The sequence below is a fragment of the Hyaena hyaena genome, unplaced genomic scaffold (genome assembly GCF_003009895.1).
Source record: "Hyaena hyaena isolate Hyena2069 unplaced genomic scaffold, ASM300989v1 scaffold_406, whole genome shotgun sequence".
Taxonomy (NCBI): Eukaryota; Metazoa; Chordata; class Mammalia; order Carnivora; family Hyaenidae; genus Hyaena; species Hyaena hyaena.
In genome coordinates this window covers 169,570-189,531 of record NW_024081038.1, presented here as the reverse complement: position 1 = coordinate 189,531, position 19,962 = coordinate 169,570, and the positions used below count along the sequence as shown (strand labels likewise).

The 19,962-nt window shown below is 52.6% G+C and overlaps 1 protein-coding gene across 8 annotated transcripts in view; it reads right to left on the bottom strand.

Annotated features, from left to right (window-relative positions):
* The window catches only part of ARAP1 (ArfGAP with RhoGAP domain, ankyrin repeat and PH domain 1), a 66,756-nt gene that overhangs the window by 24,538 nt on the left and 22,256 nt on the right, over positions 1-19,962 (bottom strand). For all 8 annotated transcript variants that reach the window (XM_039251987.1, XM_039251986.1, XM_039251991.1 and 5 more), the window contains 8 exons: positions 16,467-17,018; positions 4,301-4,470; positions 3,390-3,457; positions 2,674-2,807; positions 2,377-2,532; positions 1,465-1,534; positions 1,022-1,142; positions 414-616 (listed from right to left, as the gene is read on the bottom strand). In XM_039251987.1, coding sequence (XP_039107918.1) covers positions 414-616; positions 1,022-1,142; positions 1,465-1,534; positions 2,377-2,532; positions 2,674-2,807; positions 3,390-3,457; positions 4,301-4,470; positions 16,467-16,975 — 1,431 coding nt within the window. In that variant the 5' untranslated portion in view covers positions 16,976-17,018. The remainder of the gene's footprint in view (positions 1-413; positions 617-1,021; positions 1,143-1,464; positions 1,535-2,376; positions 2,533-2,673; positions 2,808-3,389; positions 3,458-4,300; positions 4,471-16,466; positions 17,019-19,962) is intronic.

Sequence of the window (19,962 nt, the reverse complement as noted above, 5' to 3'; positions counted from 1 at the left end):
GGGGGCAGGGCTCAAAGGCCCAGGGAGGGACAGAGAGGAAGGGGAGGTAGAACCTTAGGGACTAGAGAAGTACCTTGGAAGGAGATAAAGGAGGACTCAGGAATCTGGAAATGGGTAAATGGACCCAGGCTCTGAGGCCATGTAGCAGTAGGGAGGGAGGGCATGAGGCAGGGCAGTGACGGGAAGGTAATGCTCAGGAACCAGGCAGGGGACAGGGTCAGGACTAGGAGCAGGAAGGGTGGCCGGCACAGGGCTGAGCTCAGTCAGGGGGAGGAGGAAAGGGAAAGGGGAGGCTGGGGGACGAGGTGGGCAGGGGGTAGGCTGGGGGACCAGGGTAGGTGTTGGGGAGGCTGAGGGACCAAGTAAGCAGGGGGCAGGGGAGGGCTTTAGCAATCTGGCTGACTCCTTCGCACCTCCAGATTCTTGTACAGCTGCACTTTGTCGCCAACCACGGCCACATACAGTTTATTCTTGAAACCACGTAGCTCCAGGCTGCCAGCACGATCAGGTGGCTCTGAGCCTCGAATACCCAACGGATAAGTGCTAGACATCCGAGCCCGGGCATACTGCTCAGCCACTGCCTCCTGCAGGGCCTGCATCCACTCCTTCCGCTCCACTGCAAGCCAAGGGGAAAGAGTAAGCCCTGAGCCCCCTAAGCGTTCTCCATTCCAGGCTCCTCAGGCACCACATCTGCCAGCAAGCCCACCCAGACCATCCCACCCGTCTCTGACTATCTGTGAGTTCTTGGACTTGGATAAGCTCAGGCTCCAATCCCAGCTACACTGGGCAAGCCGCTTCACCTATCGGAGCCTACCTCCCCTGTAAGTGGAAATCTATGATTCTGAGGACTCAGTGGGTGTCTCAAACAGAGAGCTGGTCAGAGAGTGTCCCCTTCTCTCTTCTACCTCATAGAGGATTGACTCTTCTCTGGGTTTGATGGAGGGGGAGCAGATGTGCCCTCGTTCTCCTCCCCCCACTTATTGGGCCAGGCCGCCAATCTTCTCCCTGCCCTGCCCCTCACCATCACTCTCTGCCCGGAAGGCAAAGGTCCGGTTGTTTGTGATCACTTCAAACTTCTGGTCCCCAATGGCAGCCACGCGGGAGATGCAGGCCACAGAGATAAAGCGCTTAGAGTAGGCGTCCTGGGGAAGAGAGGGAAGCTGTACTGGGGGGGGTGGGGCACCCAGAGGCCCAGCTCCTCCATGGTTCCCTTGACCTCAGCTGAAACAAAAGCAAGCTACAGCCCCGTCTTCCACAGGTGATGAGGGATAGCCCTGACCCTGACCCTGACCCTGACCATGGCCTACAGCAGGCCAATGGGTAAGGAAGACACGGTGCAAGGAGTCAGAATGGAGCTCCGGTGAGGACTGGTCTGGGGAGGGACTCCACCTGAGCCTAGTGTTAAGGGTCAGCTTAGAGCCAGGCTGGAACAGAGGTCCTGCCAGGGATCAACATGGGCCTCACCTTGTTACTGTCAAAGTATCTCAGATGATCGGCATCCAGTCTCACCCATCGCTTCTGATAGATATAAGATCTGGAGAAGCAGAGGCAGAGGGAAAACAGAGCAAAGGACTGGGGATTAGAGGAGAGGCTCCAAGATTACCCCAGCCCCCTCTGGCAGCTGCATACAAAGTTAAGAATAGCCAGGTTCAGGGGCGCCTGGGTGGCTCAGTCAGTTAGGCGGCTGACTTTAGCTCCTGTCATGACCTCACGGTTCGTGGGTTCGAGCCCCACATCGGGCTCTGTGCTGACAATTAGCTCAGAGCCTGGAGTCTGCTTCAGATTCTGTGTCTCCCTCTTTCTCTGCCCCTCCCCTGCTCACGCTGTCTCTCTCTCTCTCTCTCTCAGAAATAAATAAAACCTTTAAAAAAAAAAAAAAGAATAGCCAGGTTCAGGGGAGGAAGGAACCCAATGGTCACTGAGAAGAGGGACTTTACCTATAGCAAGTCCCTCAATGATGGAAGTCAGACTCAAAGTTTATTAATGTTTATTTATTCTTGAGGGAGAGACAAAGCATGAGCAGGAGAGGGGCAGAGAGACAGAGAGGAAGACACAGAATCTGAAGCAGGCTCCAGGCTCTGAGCAGTCAGCACAGAATCCAACGCAGAATCCAACAGAATCTCAAATTCACAAACTGTGAGATCATGACCTGAGCCGAAGTCAGATGCCCAACTGACTGAGCCACTCAGGCGCCCCAGGACTTCCCAATTTTAAGAGTAATAAAACATGGGTCTGGTGGGCACGACTGACTGTCACAGTCAGCTTGGAGAGAGCTGCTCAAATAACCTTGGCCCCTCTGTTTTTTGGATCCAGTACAGAGCACTCCCCACCCTCATCCAGAGAACCAGCAAGACTGAATGAACAGGCCACACTCACCCCTGTGGTGGGTTCTTGTCCAGCCAGCCGGCCTTGATGACCCGTGTGATGGGGGTGGAGCCCCCAGGGAGCCCGTCCATGGGGTGTGATAGGAGCTCGGGAATCTGGAGACTGCTGGGCAGGGGTGAGTTCAGGCTGCTGGTGTGCCATCCACCACTGGGGAAAGAGGAAAAGGAATGAGGGAGCCCAGGATGGGGGCTCCTACAGGGCAGGAGCTGAGGAGATGGAATGACTGGTAATACTTGGGAAAGGAGGGTAGCCAGGTGGGACAGCCACTGGAGAAAAGCGGACACTCACTTGGGGACGCCCTCATAGGCGTGGTCATCCTCATCTTCATCTGCTTGGTCGTCGTCCCCAGACAATTCTTCCCCCTCACTCAGCAGGCTGGCCACACGCACGGCACGTGGGACTTGGCTCACTGGGAGCTCCTCCTGGCAACCCCCCCACAAACCCACTCAGTATCAGGCTTCCCTTCAAGCCTGAGATCACACCCACCTGGAGGCTGCTGCGCCCCCTCAATCCACTCCATCTAGAACCCACACAACTCAGCACTTGCATTGCTATTCCCTCCTGCACAGGGACCCAGGGGACAGTGTCATTCAGACAAAGACAAAGACAGAAAGATGAAGGGATAGTGAATACTACTCAGAGATGGAGAGTTAAGACACCAGGGGGACACGGGAACACAGAAAGTGAAAGAGACAGAGGAAGATGCTCAAAGGGAGATGTGCTCAAACACTGAGGGAGAGAAGAGGCCACACATAGCCATCCAGGTGCAGCTGAAGACTGGAGCTGGGGCCTCACACAAGAGGCCCCAGATACCTGGCCGGGAGCTCAAGTGCTATGCTCCATCCTCAAGCCCTGCATGGCAAGACAACGAAGGGGGAAGGAAACTCCCCTGGGAGCTGGCTCCCCCTTTCCCTATCCGGTGGTCCCCAAGGTCTGAAAGGCAGCTGGACAGCCCCCTCTCCACTGTGACAGACAGCCCAAACCCTAAGCACCACATGCCCCACCTTCTTGGTCATCACGGCAGCTGGGGCCCCCGGCCCCTCCTCTGGAGGCTCATCATAGTCAGAGTCATCTGAGGAGAGAGGGGAGTGGGCATGGGGGGAGACTCAGAAGCAAGGAGCCTAGCCTCCCCTCCCGGGTACCCTGGCCTGGCTTCACAAAGGCCACCTTAGCCTAAAAAGACCCCATCCCCCACCCCTGCCCGGCTTTAAAAAATAGGCACAGGGGACAGGAAATGCTATTTATACACTTAGAGCATCATAGGACAGCCTCAAAGGAGAGGCCAGGTCACCACAAGGAGGCTGAATAGGTGTAAGTTTAGGGGTCAGAGGCAAGAACTGTTTAAAAAGGCTAAAAAATGGGGCGCCTGGGTGGCTCAGTCGGTTAAGCGTCCGACTTCGGCGCAGGTCATGATCTCACAGTTCGTGGGTTCAAGCCCCATGTCGGGCTCTGTGCTGACGGCTAGCTCAGAACCTGGAGCCTGCTTCAGATTCTGTATCTCCCTCTCTCTCTGACCCTCCCCTGCTCATGCTGTCTCTCTCTCTCTCTCAGAAATTAAAAAAAATTAAAAAAAAATTTTTTTTAAAAAGGCTAAAAAAGTAACAAGAATCAGGATTCAAGAAAAATGGACACTCCAAGTATAAAACAAACCATCAACAACCATGGAAAATGCCCCTAGACTTTAAACCATAGGCAACTCAAAAAGTTTGCCACATGCACTTAACAGTCAGTAGGTCAGGTCAGTGGGTGCCATTTCCAATGTGAGGATGAAGAGAATGATGCTCACCTGTCCAGAGCCACACTGTATTGGTGGCAGAGCCCAAGAGAGAGTTTGACTCTGGCATCCTTCAGACTCTCAAGGGGCCCTGATCCCAGGCTGCCCACCAGGAACCTCATGCCCAGCTGTGGCACTCACCGAACTCCGGGGGCAGGCGAAGAGGCTTCGGGGGGACCTTCGGGGGGCTGAGAGGTGGAGACGGGAGCTGTGGAGGCAGCCGGGGGAGGGTGGCTGGGGGCTCCTCAGGCTCTGGCTGGGGAGGGGATGACAGTGGTGATGACAGTAACTCCTCCTCCTTGGAGGGAAGGCTGGGAACAGACCAAAAGTTGGGCACCAGGGGATTAGCTCCAGGCAGTGGAGTCACTGGGCTGACATCGCTGTGTGACAGAGCCAGCCCTCAGACCCACTGAACCCTCAGCTCACTTGAGCTGGAGCAAAGTTCATTCGTTCCACAAACTCAGACAGGAGCTCTCCTCACCTCTCTCCCCTGCCCCCAGCCTCCAAGCTCCCCAAGCCTAAATGAGGCAGGTACCTTCTTTGGGCTGTATAAGCTGGCCCTGCACTGCTGTGGTAGGGTCACCTGTCCCCAAAGCTCTGGCTTTTAGCCACATGTACCCACAGGGTCTCCAATCTAGCAGTCCAGAATGGGCTAGGGGGTGGTCTGCCATCCTAGCCTGTGGAGTCAGGGAAGGCTGGATGAGGTGATGCTTGACCTGAGCTTTTACCGATAAGAAGGCATTTGTTGGTGAGTGGATGGGTCAGGATCAAAATGGACATTTAGCCAAGGGCAGAGACCAGAGCCTCAGAAACCAAGCCCTAAGGACCTGAGACTCAGGGTCTCTGGCTCAAGACTACCTTCTTTCTCCCTTGTCCCAGACATGGATGTAAACATGACTACCTCCTGGGTGCCTGAGATGCCTCAAGTTCACCTGATCCCACACCACACTTAATTCCAATATAGTTAACACACAGTGTCATATTAGTTCAGGTGTACAATACAGTGATTCAACAATCCTATACAGTACTCAGTGCTCATCACAGATGTAGATCCCCTTCACCTATTTTACCTGCGCCGCCGCCCCCCACCTCCCCTCTGATAACCACCAGTTTGGTCTCTGTATTTAAGCATCTGGTTTTTTGTCTCCTTTTTTGTTGTTTCTTAAATTCCATAGGAGTGAAATCATATGGTATTTGTCTCTCTCTGACTGACTCGTTTCATTTAGCAGTATAGCCTCTAGGTCCATCCATGTTGTTGCACATGGCATACAATCTCACTCTCTTTATGGTGGAGTAATAATCCATTGTATACATAGACCACCTCTTCTTTACCCATTCATCTATCAATGGACACTGCAGTTGCCTGTATCTTGGCTCTTATAAAAAATGCTACAATAAACATGGGGCTGTATATACTTTTTGAATTAGTCTTTTCATTTCCTGTGGATAAATACCCAATAGTGGAGTTACTAGATTATATAGTAGTTCTATTTTTAATTTTTTGAGGAACCGCTTTACTGTTTTCCACAGCAGCTGCACCAATTTGCATTCCCACCAACAGTGTACGAGGGTTCCTTCTCCTACACATCCCTGCCAACACTTATTTCCTCACCACACTTCTCTCGTACAGCAGCTCCTCATCTCTGCTATCACTCCCCGAGAAACCCTTCCCAGGGCCAGGTTCAGGGCCCTGAGCTCCCACAGCCGCAGTGCTCTGTGTTTCTGTCCCAGCACAGGTCACACTGCTCCCTACAGGCTGAGTGTCTCCCAAGTGTCTCCTGGCTTTGGCATCAGATGTGAGTTTGAACCTTGCCTCCGTCTTAGTTCCTGCGTGTCCAAGGGCAAGCACCTAGCCCCTCTGAGCCTCAGTTTCCTCTTCTGTAGAGGGGGGACTACATCACTGGCCTGGCAGGGTGTTTGGAGAATTAACCAAGACAGGGCGTGTTTTGTGCCCCCACAGCTGGAACAAGGTACCTAAGCCCTAGAGGCCTGGCCCCACCCACTGTCTCTGCCAGTATCTGGCAGGGGCCAAGGAGGAACATCAGAGTGGGTGGGCAATTGTCTCACTGGTTATTTTCAGCCTGGTTATTGCCCCAACGTTCCTGGCAGTGATTGGCAGTGTGTGTTTACCACAAAAGCAAGCAAGGGCTGGGGCATGACTGTGATGCCAGGCCTTTGTTCCTGCTGTTGCCTCCTCCAGAAATCCCTTCTCCCTGGTCTCTGACTAGAAAACATGCACTCATCCTTTATCTCCAAACTCAAATTCTGCTTCTCTGAATGTCTTTTCTGACCCTTCTTCCACACTCCCCCAGATCCCGCCCATCTCCCCCTCTGTGACAAGCTTTAGACAAATTATTCTAAATAACATTTTTTAAAGTATCTCCCTCCTTTGTGCCAGGCATTTATCCTAAGCCAGGACCTGAACCCTGACTCTGCAGTCTATGTGCTTCCTAAGATACGTGGCTGTTTCCACATTACCCTGGACTCTAATGGTCGCCTCCCCATGTGCAAGTAAAGAATGAATGAACTCTTTCTCTTTCTGTAAGAGAATCTGACCTTTGGCTAGCTTTCTCATGCTGCTCCACTAGAAACCTGCTAACGGTGGTATGTCAGCCACGCTCCTTGGCAACTGCCTTGGACAAAAGTGGCCTGACTGAGGCACTGCACCTAGATGGGGAGAAACTATAAGTGGGCTCTCAGCCTGGTGGAGGAGCTGGAGCTCTGGGCTTCCCTGAATGTGGTGGCTTGTTACTGGGCATATCCCACATAGGAAGCTGAAATCACACCTGTGGGGTTGTCAGACGGTACACTGGACTCTTGCGTCAAGAGGTTTCTAAGCCAGGGTGACTCTCACACCTACCTGTCGTGAGTCTCAGTCCCCCACCTTTGAGCTGTCTCCTGGGAAGCCACGGAGAATGGCTCCTGGACAGCTGTGGGGAAGGTGGCACTGACTGCCACAAGGACCCCACAGCAGAGGAAGACCTGCCCCTACCCTAGTGGCCCATTGTTTCCTCTTAAATGCTTCTCAGGGAATCTGATGCCAAGTGGGCCTATGGTGCCCATGAGAGGCTGACTGTTTGGCTGGACCTAAGAAGACCCCTTGGTGGACACTGCACCAGGCTGTCTTCCCTACTTGACCTTGAGTGTCTTTAAGCCAGGGGCAGCGTTGGACTTGATTCTTTATCTCCACAGCCCAGTGCAGGAACTGGCTGAGCTGTCAACAAGAGTATGTTGGGTGGGTGAATGAGTGGACAGATGAGCAGGTGGATGGATGACAAGATAAGTAAATGGCTGAATGGACAGGTGGGTGGGGACAGATAGGTAAGTGGATAGGTTGGCCATTATGAAAGGGTGAATAGAAACCTAGAGACTGAGTAAGTACCCACAAGTGCAAGGGCATGACTCCCAGCTGTTCAGGTGCAATGTCCTTGGAGACTTCCTGAGCGGCTAAGCAACCTATCGCACACGGCCTGCCAGACACCAAGAAGAAGGAGCCCTTGGGGGCCTGGCCTGTGATTGGCCGAGACAAGAACTCCAGGCTGTCAGGCCAGTGCCAGTCAGACTGGCCCTGGGGAAATGGGGTCAGGCTTTGCTCCTCCAATGCCAAGCAGGCCTGAGTGGTTCCATGACCTCCCCCAAGACTCAGGGCCAGCACTGAGGGGAAGGGGGCAACAGAGCATCCTCAGAGCTGAAGAAGCAATGGCCCTCCCATCCCTGGACCCCAGCTGCCCCCCAACACTGTCCTGATTGTCTGCAAGGGACCTGCCCATCTGAAACATGTGAGTCCTCTGAGGCAGGTGCCATGCCTACCTTCTTCACTGTGGCGTGCCCAGCACTCAGCAGGGATTAATAAATAAATGAAGACCTGAACTAATTAATTCTTGTTAGTTTTCTGTGCGTGCATTATTCCCAGTTGTCTTCTATTCATTTACTTATCACAAGGGCTCTCTATAAGGTACAGCTTACTGTTACCCCCACTTTACAGATGAGGAAACTGAGCACAGAGATACAAAGTTAATTTGTCCCAGATCCCACAGCTGGGATTTGTACCCAGGTAGTCTGGCACCACAACCTGCAAACTCAACCACAGTGTCCAATGAGGTCACAGCTGGCATCTGAGAGCTTCTCTGAGGCTCGCTTCCTTACACTGGCCACCCCGACTCAGGATCTCAGCAGCTCTGGAGTTGCCATCCAAGAGGGAATGTGATCACAACTCTGACGGCCATTGTGACCACGGCAAGAAGGGAGATGGGGACAGTGCCAATGGCTCCTCTCCTAGCACAGTCTTTGCAGGAAAATGGCTATGTGCCAAGCAAGTGGAAGCAAGGGGACTCTACCTCCTTCCATGGACCTCCGGGCCTCATTCTACCATCCTCTTCCAGGAACCTTCCTGGCTGACCTCTGCCTGCCTACCAGAGGGGATGGGGCCATGCTGAGTCAGGGCCAGGCCAGGAAAGGAGAAGTGGTATCCGGAAGGCACAGCATGTGGGAAAACCCCAGCGGAAGGGACAGTGAGCATAAAGTGCCCCCACCCCAGATGGAGTCCTGGATGTCAGTGCCTATAACCTTAAGAACGGCCTTAGCTCCAATCTGCAGCTGAGGTCCAGCTGGGATGTTTCCCACTGACCTTTGACCCAACAGATCAGAAGACTGGCCACAACCCTGAGCCCCAAACATGAGCATGTACTCAGCAGCCTCCCGCTCCAAACCTCTGCTTACACTGCTTGCTTTCTCCACACTCCCCTCTCCCTGTCATCTCAGCCCATGGAAACCCTGTGTGCACCTGAGTACAGCGCAATGGGCCTGTCCTCTAGGGGGGACCTCCACCTGTCCTCCCCACCCTGGCTCCCCCATGGAGCCCCTTCAGCCCCTTTCTCCTCTATCCAAGTGACATACGGACACATCTGCTCTACCTGCTATGCCCATCGCAAGACCAGGTGACTCTTGGGCAGGGGCAGAGGCTGATCCACCCCAGGATGGGATGACAGCCTGAGAAGGTTTGTTTTATTGGATCGGGGCAAATACACACAGCTGACCTTAAATCTGGGGGTTAGGGGACATGTGAGGGTCCCACGTCAGAGTGGATAGAAGTAGGGTAACCACATAATCAATCATATAAACTAGAACATTTCTGACAGTTAAAAGAGGCACTATTAGTTACTATGTCAGAGGAACAAGTATAAACAGGGCCTGTCCTGGGCAAAATGGAATTGTGGTCTGCCTAGCTAAGAGCCACGGCTTTGGAGCCAGGCTGAATCCACTCGAATCCCAGCTTGACTACACATCGGTTTCTGACCTCACGAAGCAGGTCACTATAGCTCTGATCCTCAGTTTCCTCTCTGATCTGCTTCTGGGCTCACTGACAATGCAGTAAGAAGAGTCATTCCTGCAGGTCAACAGCACAATTTTTTCACCCCGGCTGTGATGAAAGAGGCTCAGACCCCACAGTATGGGCCAGGAACCTGCTTCATGGCCTCCTCCCCTAGGATGGCCCCTAGCTCTCCCTTCATATCTCTCTGTCTATATCAATCTCTGACCAAAGGAACCGGGCCTCACCGTAAGGGCAGATGGACCAGCAGTGAGGCACCCGGAATCTCAGGCTGGCCTTGAACTCAGCCCCTGCTCACATTCCAGCCATGCTTGCCTCAGCTGCATTCTATAAATGCATACTTCTAGGTGTCTTCATATGCTGTTCCTTCCACCCGGAACACCCTTCCCTGTCCAAATTGTACATCCTCCCCCTCCACTTTGTGCCTCCTCTCATGCTCCAGGCTGAGCTGGGGCCTCCCTGGGGCTCCTCCACCCTCCACACTTCCAATCGCTCAGTATAGCTGTGCCTATCATCGCCCATTTCACTGAACTCACCTCGGAGGACCGAGGACCCAGGCCTACACCCTGTCTTGGATTCCAGACCTTCCCCCTGAAGTGCTGCACAGGCCTTGGAGGGACCTAGCCCAGTCTTGATCCCTGGACTCTAACCAGCAGGGCCGAGAGGTGGGATGAGGCCCAATGACCCAAACACATCCATCTCCCACCCTGACCTCCCTTCCCATAGGGGCAAAACTTCCCAGCTGCCTACTTCCTCATTTGTGCCCTGGCTATGAGGGCTTCAGCCTCAGTTCTGTGCTTCTTGCTTCCTCCGTGGCTGCCCTTGTCCTTCCTTCTCCATTATGAGACCTAAAGGTCAACCCCTCCAGCACTCCCCTGCTTCTGTTCTCTTCCTTCTGCCCAGCTCACAGCATGGACAGCCCTTCCTGGGCTTTCACTTGGCTAGATAAAGTGTCTACACAATGCCTCTCCGCCTCCGCACATGCCATGAGCCCCCTCAGGCAGGCCAACCTCCCTCCACAACATGACATCACTCAACACAGGGGTGGCTACAGAGGGCATGTATTGATGACTGAATGACCACAACCCCACTCACATCTTGATTGCTAGAGGAGGTCAGCAGCTCCCCAGCCCCTCCACAAAGCAGCGCCTGTTGACCTGGCATCCACCCTTGCAGTGAAGGCTTCATTCAGCTCTTAGCACTTCTTCCTGGAAAAGCTGCCACTCGCTAAGTGCCCACTATGTACTAAGAACTCCATGGGGCGCCTGGGTGGCTTAGTCGGTTAAGCGTCCGACTTTCGCTTGGGTCATGATCTCGCGGTTCGTGGGTTCGAGCCCCGCGTCAGGCTCTGTGCTGACTGCCAGCTCAGAGCCTGGAGCCTGTTTCAGTCTGCGACTCCCTCTCTCTCTGACCCTCCCCTGCTCACGCTGTCTCTCTCTCTCTCCTAGAAATAAATAAAAACATTAAAAAAAAAATTTAAAAAAAGAACTCTTCTGGGAGACTTTTTCATTTAATCCCCACAAGGATCTAGATCATCAGCCTCACTGTACCTGGGACATGCTGCTAGGAAGTCTACTCAACTGCTGCCACCTCTAAGCTCACACAACCTGTTGGGCCCTTCATGGAATGCCTACCATCAGGCCTACACTGAGTTTTCCCGCAGGCAAGCCACGCTGTAGGCAGCAGAAGCTCTTCGTGCTTCCCAGGTCTGGCCCTGTGCTGTTTACTAAACGCAGTGTTGCAAGGAGGCCCTGAGGGAGCTCATGACTGTGTTGACCCCATCCCCTATCCTAAGTGCCCAGCCCACAGCTGTCTTAGCAGGAGAAGGTACAGGTAGGGATCTGCTGAGCACTGTAGAAAGATGAGCCAAGGCAGAGGGCAGGCTGAGTGCACAGACAGGACCCGGTTAGAGGCACCTCTATGTCCACACTGGGGGCAGGATTGTTGAGCTCATTAGGGATCCACAGCAACTGGGGGGAGAGGTTAGCCCAGCCCCCAACAACATAGGCACCGACCACACTGCTAGCCCGGGGGAAGAGGGGTGGGAACCATACCAACTAAGTGCCAGCCCTCAGTTCCTCTCCCTATTATCCTGGACTCAGCGAGAGGGCAAAGCAGTTCAGGTAGGGGCTTCCCAGAGCCACAATACCCTTGAACTTGACACTGAGAGAAGCCAGAACTGAGGAGATCAGCACTAGGTCCTTTAAGGGTAGACACCGACAGAAAAGCAGTCTCTCAGGTACCATGGGCTCCCAGTGGGCACAGGAGACAGGCTTACGGGAAGATGGGAGGCCTGAAAAGCCCAGGGCAGAAGGAAGGAAAAGAGAAGGGGGTGGGTAAAAGAAAGGGCAAGCAAAAAACAGAAGATGTAGAGAAAGTAAAAGAGGAGAGAAAATTCTGAAGGCAAAAAAAGGGAGGGGGGCAGGAATACCACAGAAAACCTTGTCCAGAAATGACAGACAGACAAGGATTCATGCCTTCCCAGACCCTCTGAAGGAGTCTCCCTCCCCACCCCCTGCCAACAGCCCAGCCCAAAGCTGCCCCTTGCTCACCCTCAGATGTCCACCGGGTCCTGGGCCGGAGGACTCCCACAGCTCCGCCTCAAGAGAGTGCTGTATGCCTGATCAGGCAGCTTGCCTGACCAGGGCTGGTTTAGCAGACAGCCAGGCCCCTGTTCCCTGGGTGGGTCTGAGGCTGTGTCTGGGTCTGAGGTACGGCTCTGAGTGGCTGTGATCACTTATCTGAGTGTGTTTCTGAGTAAAACTGGATCTGTCTGGGAGTGTGTGTACATCTAGCTCTGGTATCCCTTGGCTTCCTGCTCTCCTCCTCCCCCACCCCCTGCAGCCCTGGCCAATACACACACTTCCTGAAAACACTGAGAAAGAGAAAAGTCACCCAGAATCCCCTGGGTCAGACACTTCCTCCCCGCCTCCAGCCTGCCCCCCCCACCCCAAGTTGCAATGGGACAAACCACCCCAGTGCTGGCAAGCAGGGCCTTACAGAGTAGACACTCAAGAAGTGCTGGACTTGGCTGCTCCCTCCCCACCCCCACAAGAAGGCCCAGAGAAGCTGGGAAAGAGGCTTTTGAAGGGAGCAAGTTCTGCCCCAGCAACAAGTGATCAGCCTTCAGGAAGACCTGGATTGGCTGAGCTGCAGGGCAATTAAGGGCATAGGTGGGAGGACTTACAATATGATTCCAGCTGGCAGCTGCCCTCTCTGGCCAAATACTTCCTCTTTGAAGGTATCCCCAGACATCTAGACATCAGAGGAGGAAACTGAGGCCCAGAGCAATCTGAGAGGGGCTCTGTGGAGTGACCCTGGAACCCTGGGTCAGAAATGACCCCTCTGCCACTTCAGGAAGCAGGCTTAGAGGGTTCACATCTATGATACTTGGAGGTGAATAGACTGGGCCCCGGCCCAGGAGGCAGGGTCTGAACACTGGTTTCCACTCTGCTGGGCCATGTGACTCTGGGCAAGTTTCTCAGCATCTCTGGACTCATTGGCAAGTTCCCTATTACAGGCTTAAATAATGGTGGGGGTGCAGACTCTGTGAGGGGTGTAGTGGGGTTCTCCTGGGGCAGGCAGAATGGTGAGCCTGGTTCTGAGAGTCCTGACTCAGCTGGGGGCAGGGATGCGGCAACCCCATCCCTGCTTCCTTGAAGGCCTCTGCCTTTCCCTTTCTAAGATGTCTGGGGGTGACAGGCTGCACAGCGGAAAGGGATTTGGGGTGTGAGCGCAGGGCCCTTTAACCCTATGGTCTAGTGTCTGGTGTGTGCTGAAGGCACCCTCTGGGTGCTGAGTCAGCCTGCGTAGCCCCCGTGCTCAGCACTGGGCAGTACAGAAACTCGTGCAGCCCTCATCTAGTCAGGCACACAGCAAATACTTTCGGAGTGTCTATTAGGTACCTGGCACTGTTCCAGGTGTTAGGGATTCGGCACTAAACAAAATCAACAAGAATTGTAGCCCTAATGGAGCTGACGCTAGTGGGCGTGGAGGCATATGTACACACACTGGCTCACACCCGGCAGCACACAAATAACACACAGCACGTGCACTCACAAATGGACTCATGCTGTTGGAGTCCCCATCACGCCAGTACACACGGGCACATGTGTATACAGGCTGCTGAACTCACATACACACCACCGAAAGTAACAATGGAAACTGCATAAACACCCACTCACATGTACATCTTAGGATCACATACGGCCTCCCTTAAAATGTGTGCAGATACACTACTACCTTGACAGCTCACACAAGCATGCACACCTACAGTTGCACACATACCAACTGGCTAGGCAAGGCATGGCCTCACGTGGAGTCACTATCTCAAGAGTACACACATGCACACACAGCAGGTAGTTCCCAAGTTCTGCTGGGGAGGCTGGTGATGAGCTGGAGCCAGGCGGAAATGCTCACTCAGTCACCACGTGACCAGGTGTAAAAGGTCCTAAGATTGAGACAGTGAGACTCCTATTACTAAAGGGTATAAGCAAGGGCCCAAAGGCCACACCAGGAAGAAGGGACTCCTGCAGAGGAGGCAGGAGCAGGCCAGGTTGAATAGCCTTCCAGTGCCCCGTGGAGCCTTGGGTCCCTAAGGAGGGGCTGTGAAGAAAGCCAGCCAGGCTTCATCCCGGTCTCCTTCCTGCTCAGCCTTCACCTGTTTGTTACCCATACATGCAGCTCCATCTGCAGTGAGCTTTTCTACCACTTCACTTTGAAGATTTTGCACACCCTGGAAGTCGGAGTGCCAGGACCCGCAGATGTCCACTGTTCCAAATGTCAAAGCCCCCAGGATGAGGAAGCCAGGCTTGGCAGCTCACCTCCCATCGCGCTCTGCCTTAAGAAAGAGCCCCCTGTGCTGACAGCTCAGAGCTTGGAGCCTGCTTCACATTCTCTGTCTCTCTCTCTCTCCCCCTGTGCCCCTCCCCTGCTCACCCTCTGTCTCTCTCAAAACAAAACAAAACAAAACAAAACAAAACAAAACAAAACCACTAAATAAGCATTAACAGAAAAAACAAAAAACAAGGGGCCAGACTCCGGAGCATGGAAGCCTGACCCCCCACAGGCCGGCTAAGTGACTAAGTTCAGACTGAGGCTTTGAGAGTGGAGGCTGGTACCCTGGGGCATAGACAGGACTCTTGCTCTATCCGGCCAAGGCTCCTGAATGCAGATGTTAGTACCTGGAGGGCTGTGGAAGGCCAAGGAGGGCCCCTGATGGAGAAACAGGCCCAGAGGGGCAGCTGCTAATCAGCCACACAGCTAGCTAGGCCTGCCCTAGGTGTTCTGACTTCGAAACAGGAATCCAGGCCTCCACTGCCTCAATGAGCGGTTTGCCTCCTCAGCCCTTGAGAATCCCCAATGGACAGGGCCCTGCCTCCTGTCCTTGTTCACCTTCTCCCACCCCCAGAGACTGATGGACAAACAGAAATAGACAGCACACGCACATATTCTCTCTCCCCACCACCCCTCCCCATTTTGTTGACGGAATTAAAAGAAATAGAAACGGTTCATGCATGTGTCACAATAGCCACTAGAGGGCACAACAGTGCCAAGAAACTCCAATCGAAACAGCGAGCCAGGCTTCTAGGGGACCCTAGTATGGTCCCCAGCTGTGTGAATTCAGGAAAAGCACAAACCCTCTTTATGCTTCTACCAATCAAATCTCAAAACACCACAGCCTTGGCTTGGCCTGCAAGGCCCCCTTACTTAATGTTCCTCTCTGTGTGGTGAAAACTCTCCAGACCCTCCCCACAGGGGCTCCCTGAGCATGCAATTGGCATGGATCCATCCCTTCTCTGAGCCTCAGTTTCTCTGCTTGAAAACAAGACACAAATCCTCCAGAAGGTCGAGCAGGGATCAAACAAGATCATGGAAGTGAAGCAGCCAGCACAGTGCCCAACATAGGGACCAAGAGACCTCTCTCTGCACATCCCTTCCTTCTCCAAGACGTTTTCCCAGATTAGGCTGACTTGGTCCAAGCACTGCAGTAATCTCCATTATACCCCCAAAGATATATCCAGCACCAGCTGGGGATGCTCCCTCCCAGCTGGGCACCCCAGCAAATGGCAGGAAGGGCATACGCGAAGGAGGTTCAAATGGAACACCCACAAAAGTGGGAGGAAACTGAAAGAACCGAGGGGTAGCAGGAGCTGGGAGGGGAAAAAATCTGAGGAGGGAGGGCCAGTAAGTTGCAGCCTGAGAAGTGTCCCCAGAATGCGGGGACGTGTGGGAAGAGCAGTGTGGAGGGGGAGACAGGAACACAGCACCAGGCCCTGGCTAGTTCCTGCTCCCCCAACAGCAGCTCATCCTCCTGGACTGTTTCCTCTACATGCCACCTCCTGACTCAGAAGGTACCCCCAACTCTCAGTGCCTTGTACTCAACAGGCCCCAAATTGAACCCCAGACTTCTTCTCTGGGTCTCTGGGAACTCTTCTGTCCCTGTGTCCCCAGATCAGGGATGCTACCACTATCCACCCAAGATAGAAATCTGGATGCCATGTGGCTCCCTGTGCCCTCTCTGCGTGTGTCCAGGCCATCCCCTAGTCCTGTCCATTCCAGGGCCAACTTCTCACTCCAGTCTGCCTACTTCTCTCTACCCTGGTAGCGCCGCCCAAGTGGGGGCCTCTCCTGGGGGCCTGGGCCCTCTCACTGGTCATGCAGCCTCCTCCTCCACCAATCATCCATTCGATCCAGCCTTCATCTTTACATTCTGCTTGAAACCTTCCCGGCTTCCCACCGGCCTTCACAGAATGTCCCACCAGTGTCGTCCACAAGCCTTATTCACACTTACCCAACAGTTTACTCCCAGTCTGCTCAGAGTGCCCAGGGACAGTGCTTCCCATCTCTGAGCTTCCCACATGCTGTTCCCTCCACTAAGCTGCCTTTCTTACCCTGCTGCCAAAGGCCACAAACTCCATCTCCACTTTCCAGCATCTTCTACCCATGTTCCTCCCACCATGGATGGCATCTACTCACCTCACCAGCAGGCGGGAAGTCCCAGTGCGAGGGGGCACCGGCGGAACATTTAACTCTGCCAGATGCCGCTTGGCAGGCAGCGGGGGCAGCACAGGGTCTCGGGCTGCTGCAGACGGGGCAGAGAAGCAGGCAGGTGGAAGGCAACTCCTCCGGGGTGGGATGGGGGGCGCAGCAGGTAGCTCCTCATCCTCTCTAGCTGAAGGCAGTGGCTCTGGTGGAGTGGCAGGCACAGGCGGCGAGCGGAAGACATGACGCTTCATGGGCACGGGCCGTGGGGTAGGGCGGGGTGCCGGGGTTGGGGGCGTGTGGGCGCGGAGCAGGCCAGCCAGGATGCGGCGACGGTGGCCAGGGAGTAGCATGCCCATGTCCACCAGGCGGGCGTCACTGAGGCCTTGGCACTCTGTGGCCCACACCAGTCCGTGCTGCTCAAAAAGCCCGGTGTACTGCTCTAGGTGGAGGGCCCGCAACCACTCAGCCACCGACAGTGCTGCATCCCCGGCCTCTGCCATGGTTCCTGCCAGCAGAGGCCAGCCGGCAGGGCCTTGTCTGGACCTGGAATAGACAGATAGGCACAAGTATGAGGCAAGGCCACCCAGCCATAGTTCCCTGATTAGCAACCCTCTGTGGCTCTCCCATGCCCTGGGGTTGAGCGCTGTCTTGAGCTTTCTCCCTTGTGGCCCACGTGCCAGGCAAGGGCAGATACTGCCAGGGCCCTGAACACATAGGCTTTTCTCTCTGCCTGAAACCTGCCTCCACCACCCCTGTGGCCTCCTAGTAGCCGGCTCACATCTCTTCTAGGAAGCCCTCCAGGAACCAGAGCTGGTAGCACCCCTAAGCCCCACCCACAGCCTGGGCCACTGCTACAAGGCTAGCCAATGGCTGTGTCTGGCACACATACCTTCCATTGCCTTCTGCAAGACCCAGGCAAGGGCCCAGTTCCTTCAGAGGTACCAGTCCCCCGCGGAGGGCCAGGCCCAGGGGCTTAGCAAGTATGGGTGGGATTGAGTGACACCACTGCTGGTCCCCTGCCACCCAGTCTACAGGTTGAACTTCACCCCACCTCCATGCCCCTGGAGGAAGCAGAATGCTCTGGGAGGTAAGTCAAGCCAGCATCACATAGCTGGGGGCCAGGCCCTGTGAATGAGTCACCCCTCCCACCACCAAGGGGGTTCATGTATAGGAAAGGTCATCCATTCACTTTTTCATTTGAAAAGCCTCATACAGGGCAATAGGGACTCAAGTCCCATCCCTGTACTCAAGAGCTCCTGGCGTGGCAAGAGTCAAGAGGTAGATGACACAGAGAGAAGATTAACAAATCAAAAGAGAAAAGTCATTAAATCATCTCCACAGATACTAAAGAGGCATATGATAAAAGCCAATATCCAGTGTACTTAACAAAAATCTTACTAAAATAGAAACAGACTGATACTCCCTTAAAGTAAAAAATCAGTACCTTGCTTAATGGGAAAACAATGGAAAAATTTCCATTAAAGTCAGGAATGAAACAAGGATATCCATTTCATGAGGAGGAGGAGAGGGAGGAAGAGGAGGAGGAGAATTAAAAAAAAATTTTTTTAATGTTTATTTTTGAGAGGTGGGGGCAGACAGAGAGAGAGGGAGACACAGAATCCGAAGCAGACTCCAGGCTCTGAGCTGTCAGCACAGAGCCCGATATGGGGCTCGTACTCATGAACTGCAAGATCGTGACCTAAACTGAAGTCAGTTAAATAACAGACTGAGCCACCCAGGCCTCCCTATTTTTTTTTTTTTACTTTAGAGAGAGATAGCACATGGGCAGGGAGAGGGGAAGAGGGAGAGAGAGAATCTCCGGCAGGCTCCATATTGAATGGGGCTGATGTGGGGCTCAACCCCATGACCCTGAGATCATGACGTGAGGTGAAATCAAGAGTCAGATGCTCAACTGACTGAACCACCCAGTTGCTCAATGATTATTCATCATCAACATCATCATTGTATTATTCACATTCACTGAAAGTTCTAGACAACAAAAAAAACAAAAATTTGGGCAGGAAGAGGTAAACTATCTATTGATTAACAATAATATAAATTTTTAGTTGGAAAACCCAAGAAGCTCAACTAAGAAACTATTATAAACAATAAAAGAATTAGCAAGTGAGCTGGATTCAAAACTAATATAACAGAATCAATAGTTACAGGCAATAGCCAGGTAGAAACCAGGATGAAAAGCCTCGTTTACAACAGCACCACAGAACATAAAACACCAGGAAGAAACATAATAAGAAATGTGTGGGATCCGTAGGAAGAGGTAAGAGAAGAGACTTGGACAAATGAAAAGATACAGTATGCTGCCGGGTAGAAGACATCATAAAGATTAATTCTCTTGGAGTTAATTTATAAATATGCATAATCCTATTAAATATACACACAACTTCTGGGGGGGGAGGGGAGCTAGACAAGTGGATCTGAAAATTCATGTGGAAAAGTAAACAAGCAGGAAGAGGCAGGAAAATTCTAGAAATAGGGGGTGGAGGGTAAAAAAAGGGTAGAGAGCAAGAACCAAACTCACCACATATTAAAACATATAAAGACATAGTAATTAAAACAGTACACGTTACCAGCATTTGAACAGAGGAATTAAACAGAACAAAAGGTTCTGGGGTGCCTGGGTGGCTCAGTGGCTAAGTGTATGACTCTTGATTTCAGCTCAGGTCATGATCTCTCACATTTCATGGGATAGATCCCCGTGTCTGGCTCTGTGCTGACAATGCAGAGCCTGCTTGGGATTCTCTCTCTCCTTCTCTCTCTCTGCTCTTCTCCTGCACATGCTCTCTCTTTCTCTAAATAAATAAATAAATAAGTAAATAAAGAGAGAGAGAACAGAAAGTTCAAAAATAGACCCAAATGCATATAATAATTTAGTGGACAATAAAAGTAACATCTTAAACTAGTGGAGAAAAGATGAATTATTAAGTTGTTGGGACAGTAGATCAATCTAGAAACAAAGTTACACCTCTACCTCACACCTTATAACCAGATAAATTAGAAAGATCAAAGATTTCATTACAAAAAATAAAACTATGAAAGGATTTAAAATATTTCAGAGAGGCAAAAGCCTTTTAGAAATGATACAAACCCAGAAAGATAAAAGAGTAAAATACTAAACTATATAAAAACCACACATTCACACATGATTAAAATGCACTAGAAACAGGGGCACCTGGGTGGCTCAGTCAGTTAAGCATCTAACTTCGGCTCAGGTCATGATCTTGTGGTTTGGGAGTAAGAGCCCCGCATTAGGCTCTTTGCTTACAGCTCAGAGCGTAGAGCCTATTTCGATTCTGTGTCTCCCTCTCTCTCTGCCCCTTCCCTGTTCATGCTCCATCTCCTCTCTCTCTGTCTCTCAAAAGTAAATAAACATTAAAAAAAATTACTTTAATGAACCAGAAACAAAGCCAAAAGATAAATGACAACTCAAGGGACATCTGCCTCTCATATCTCAAACACAGAACTAATT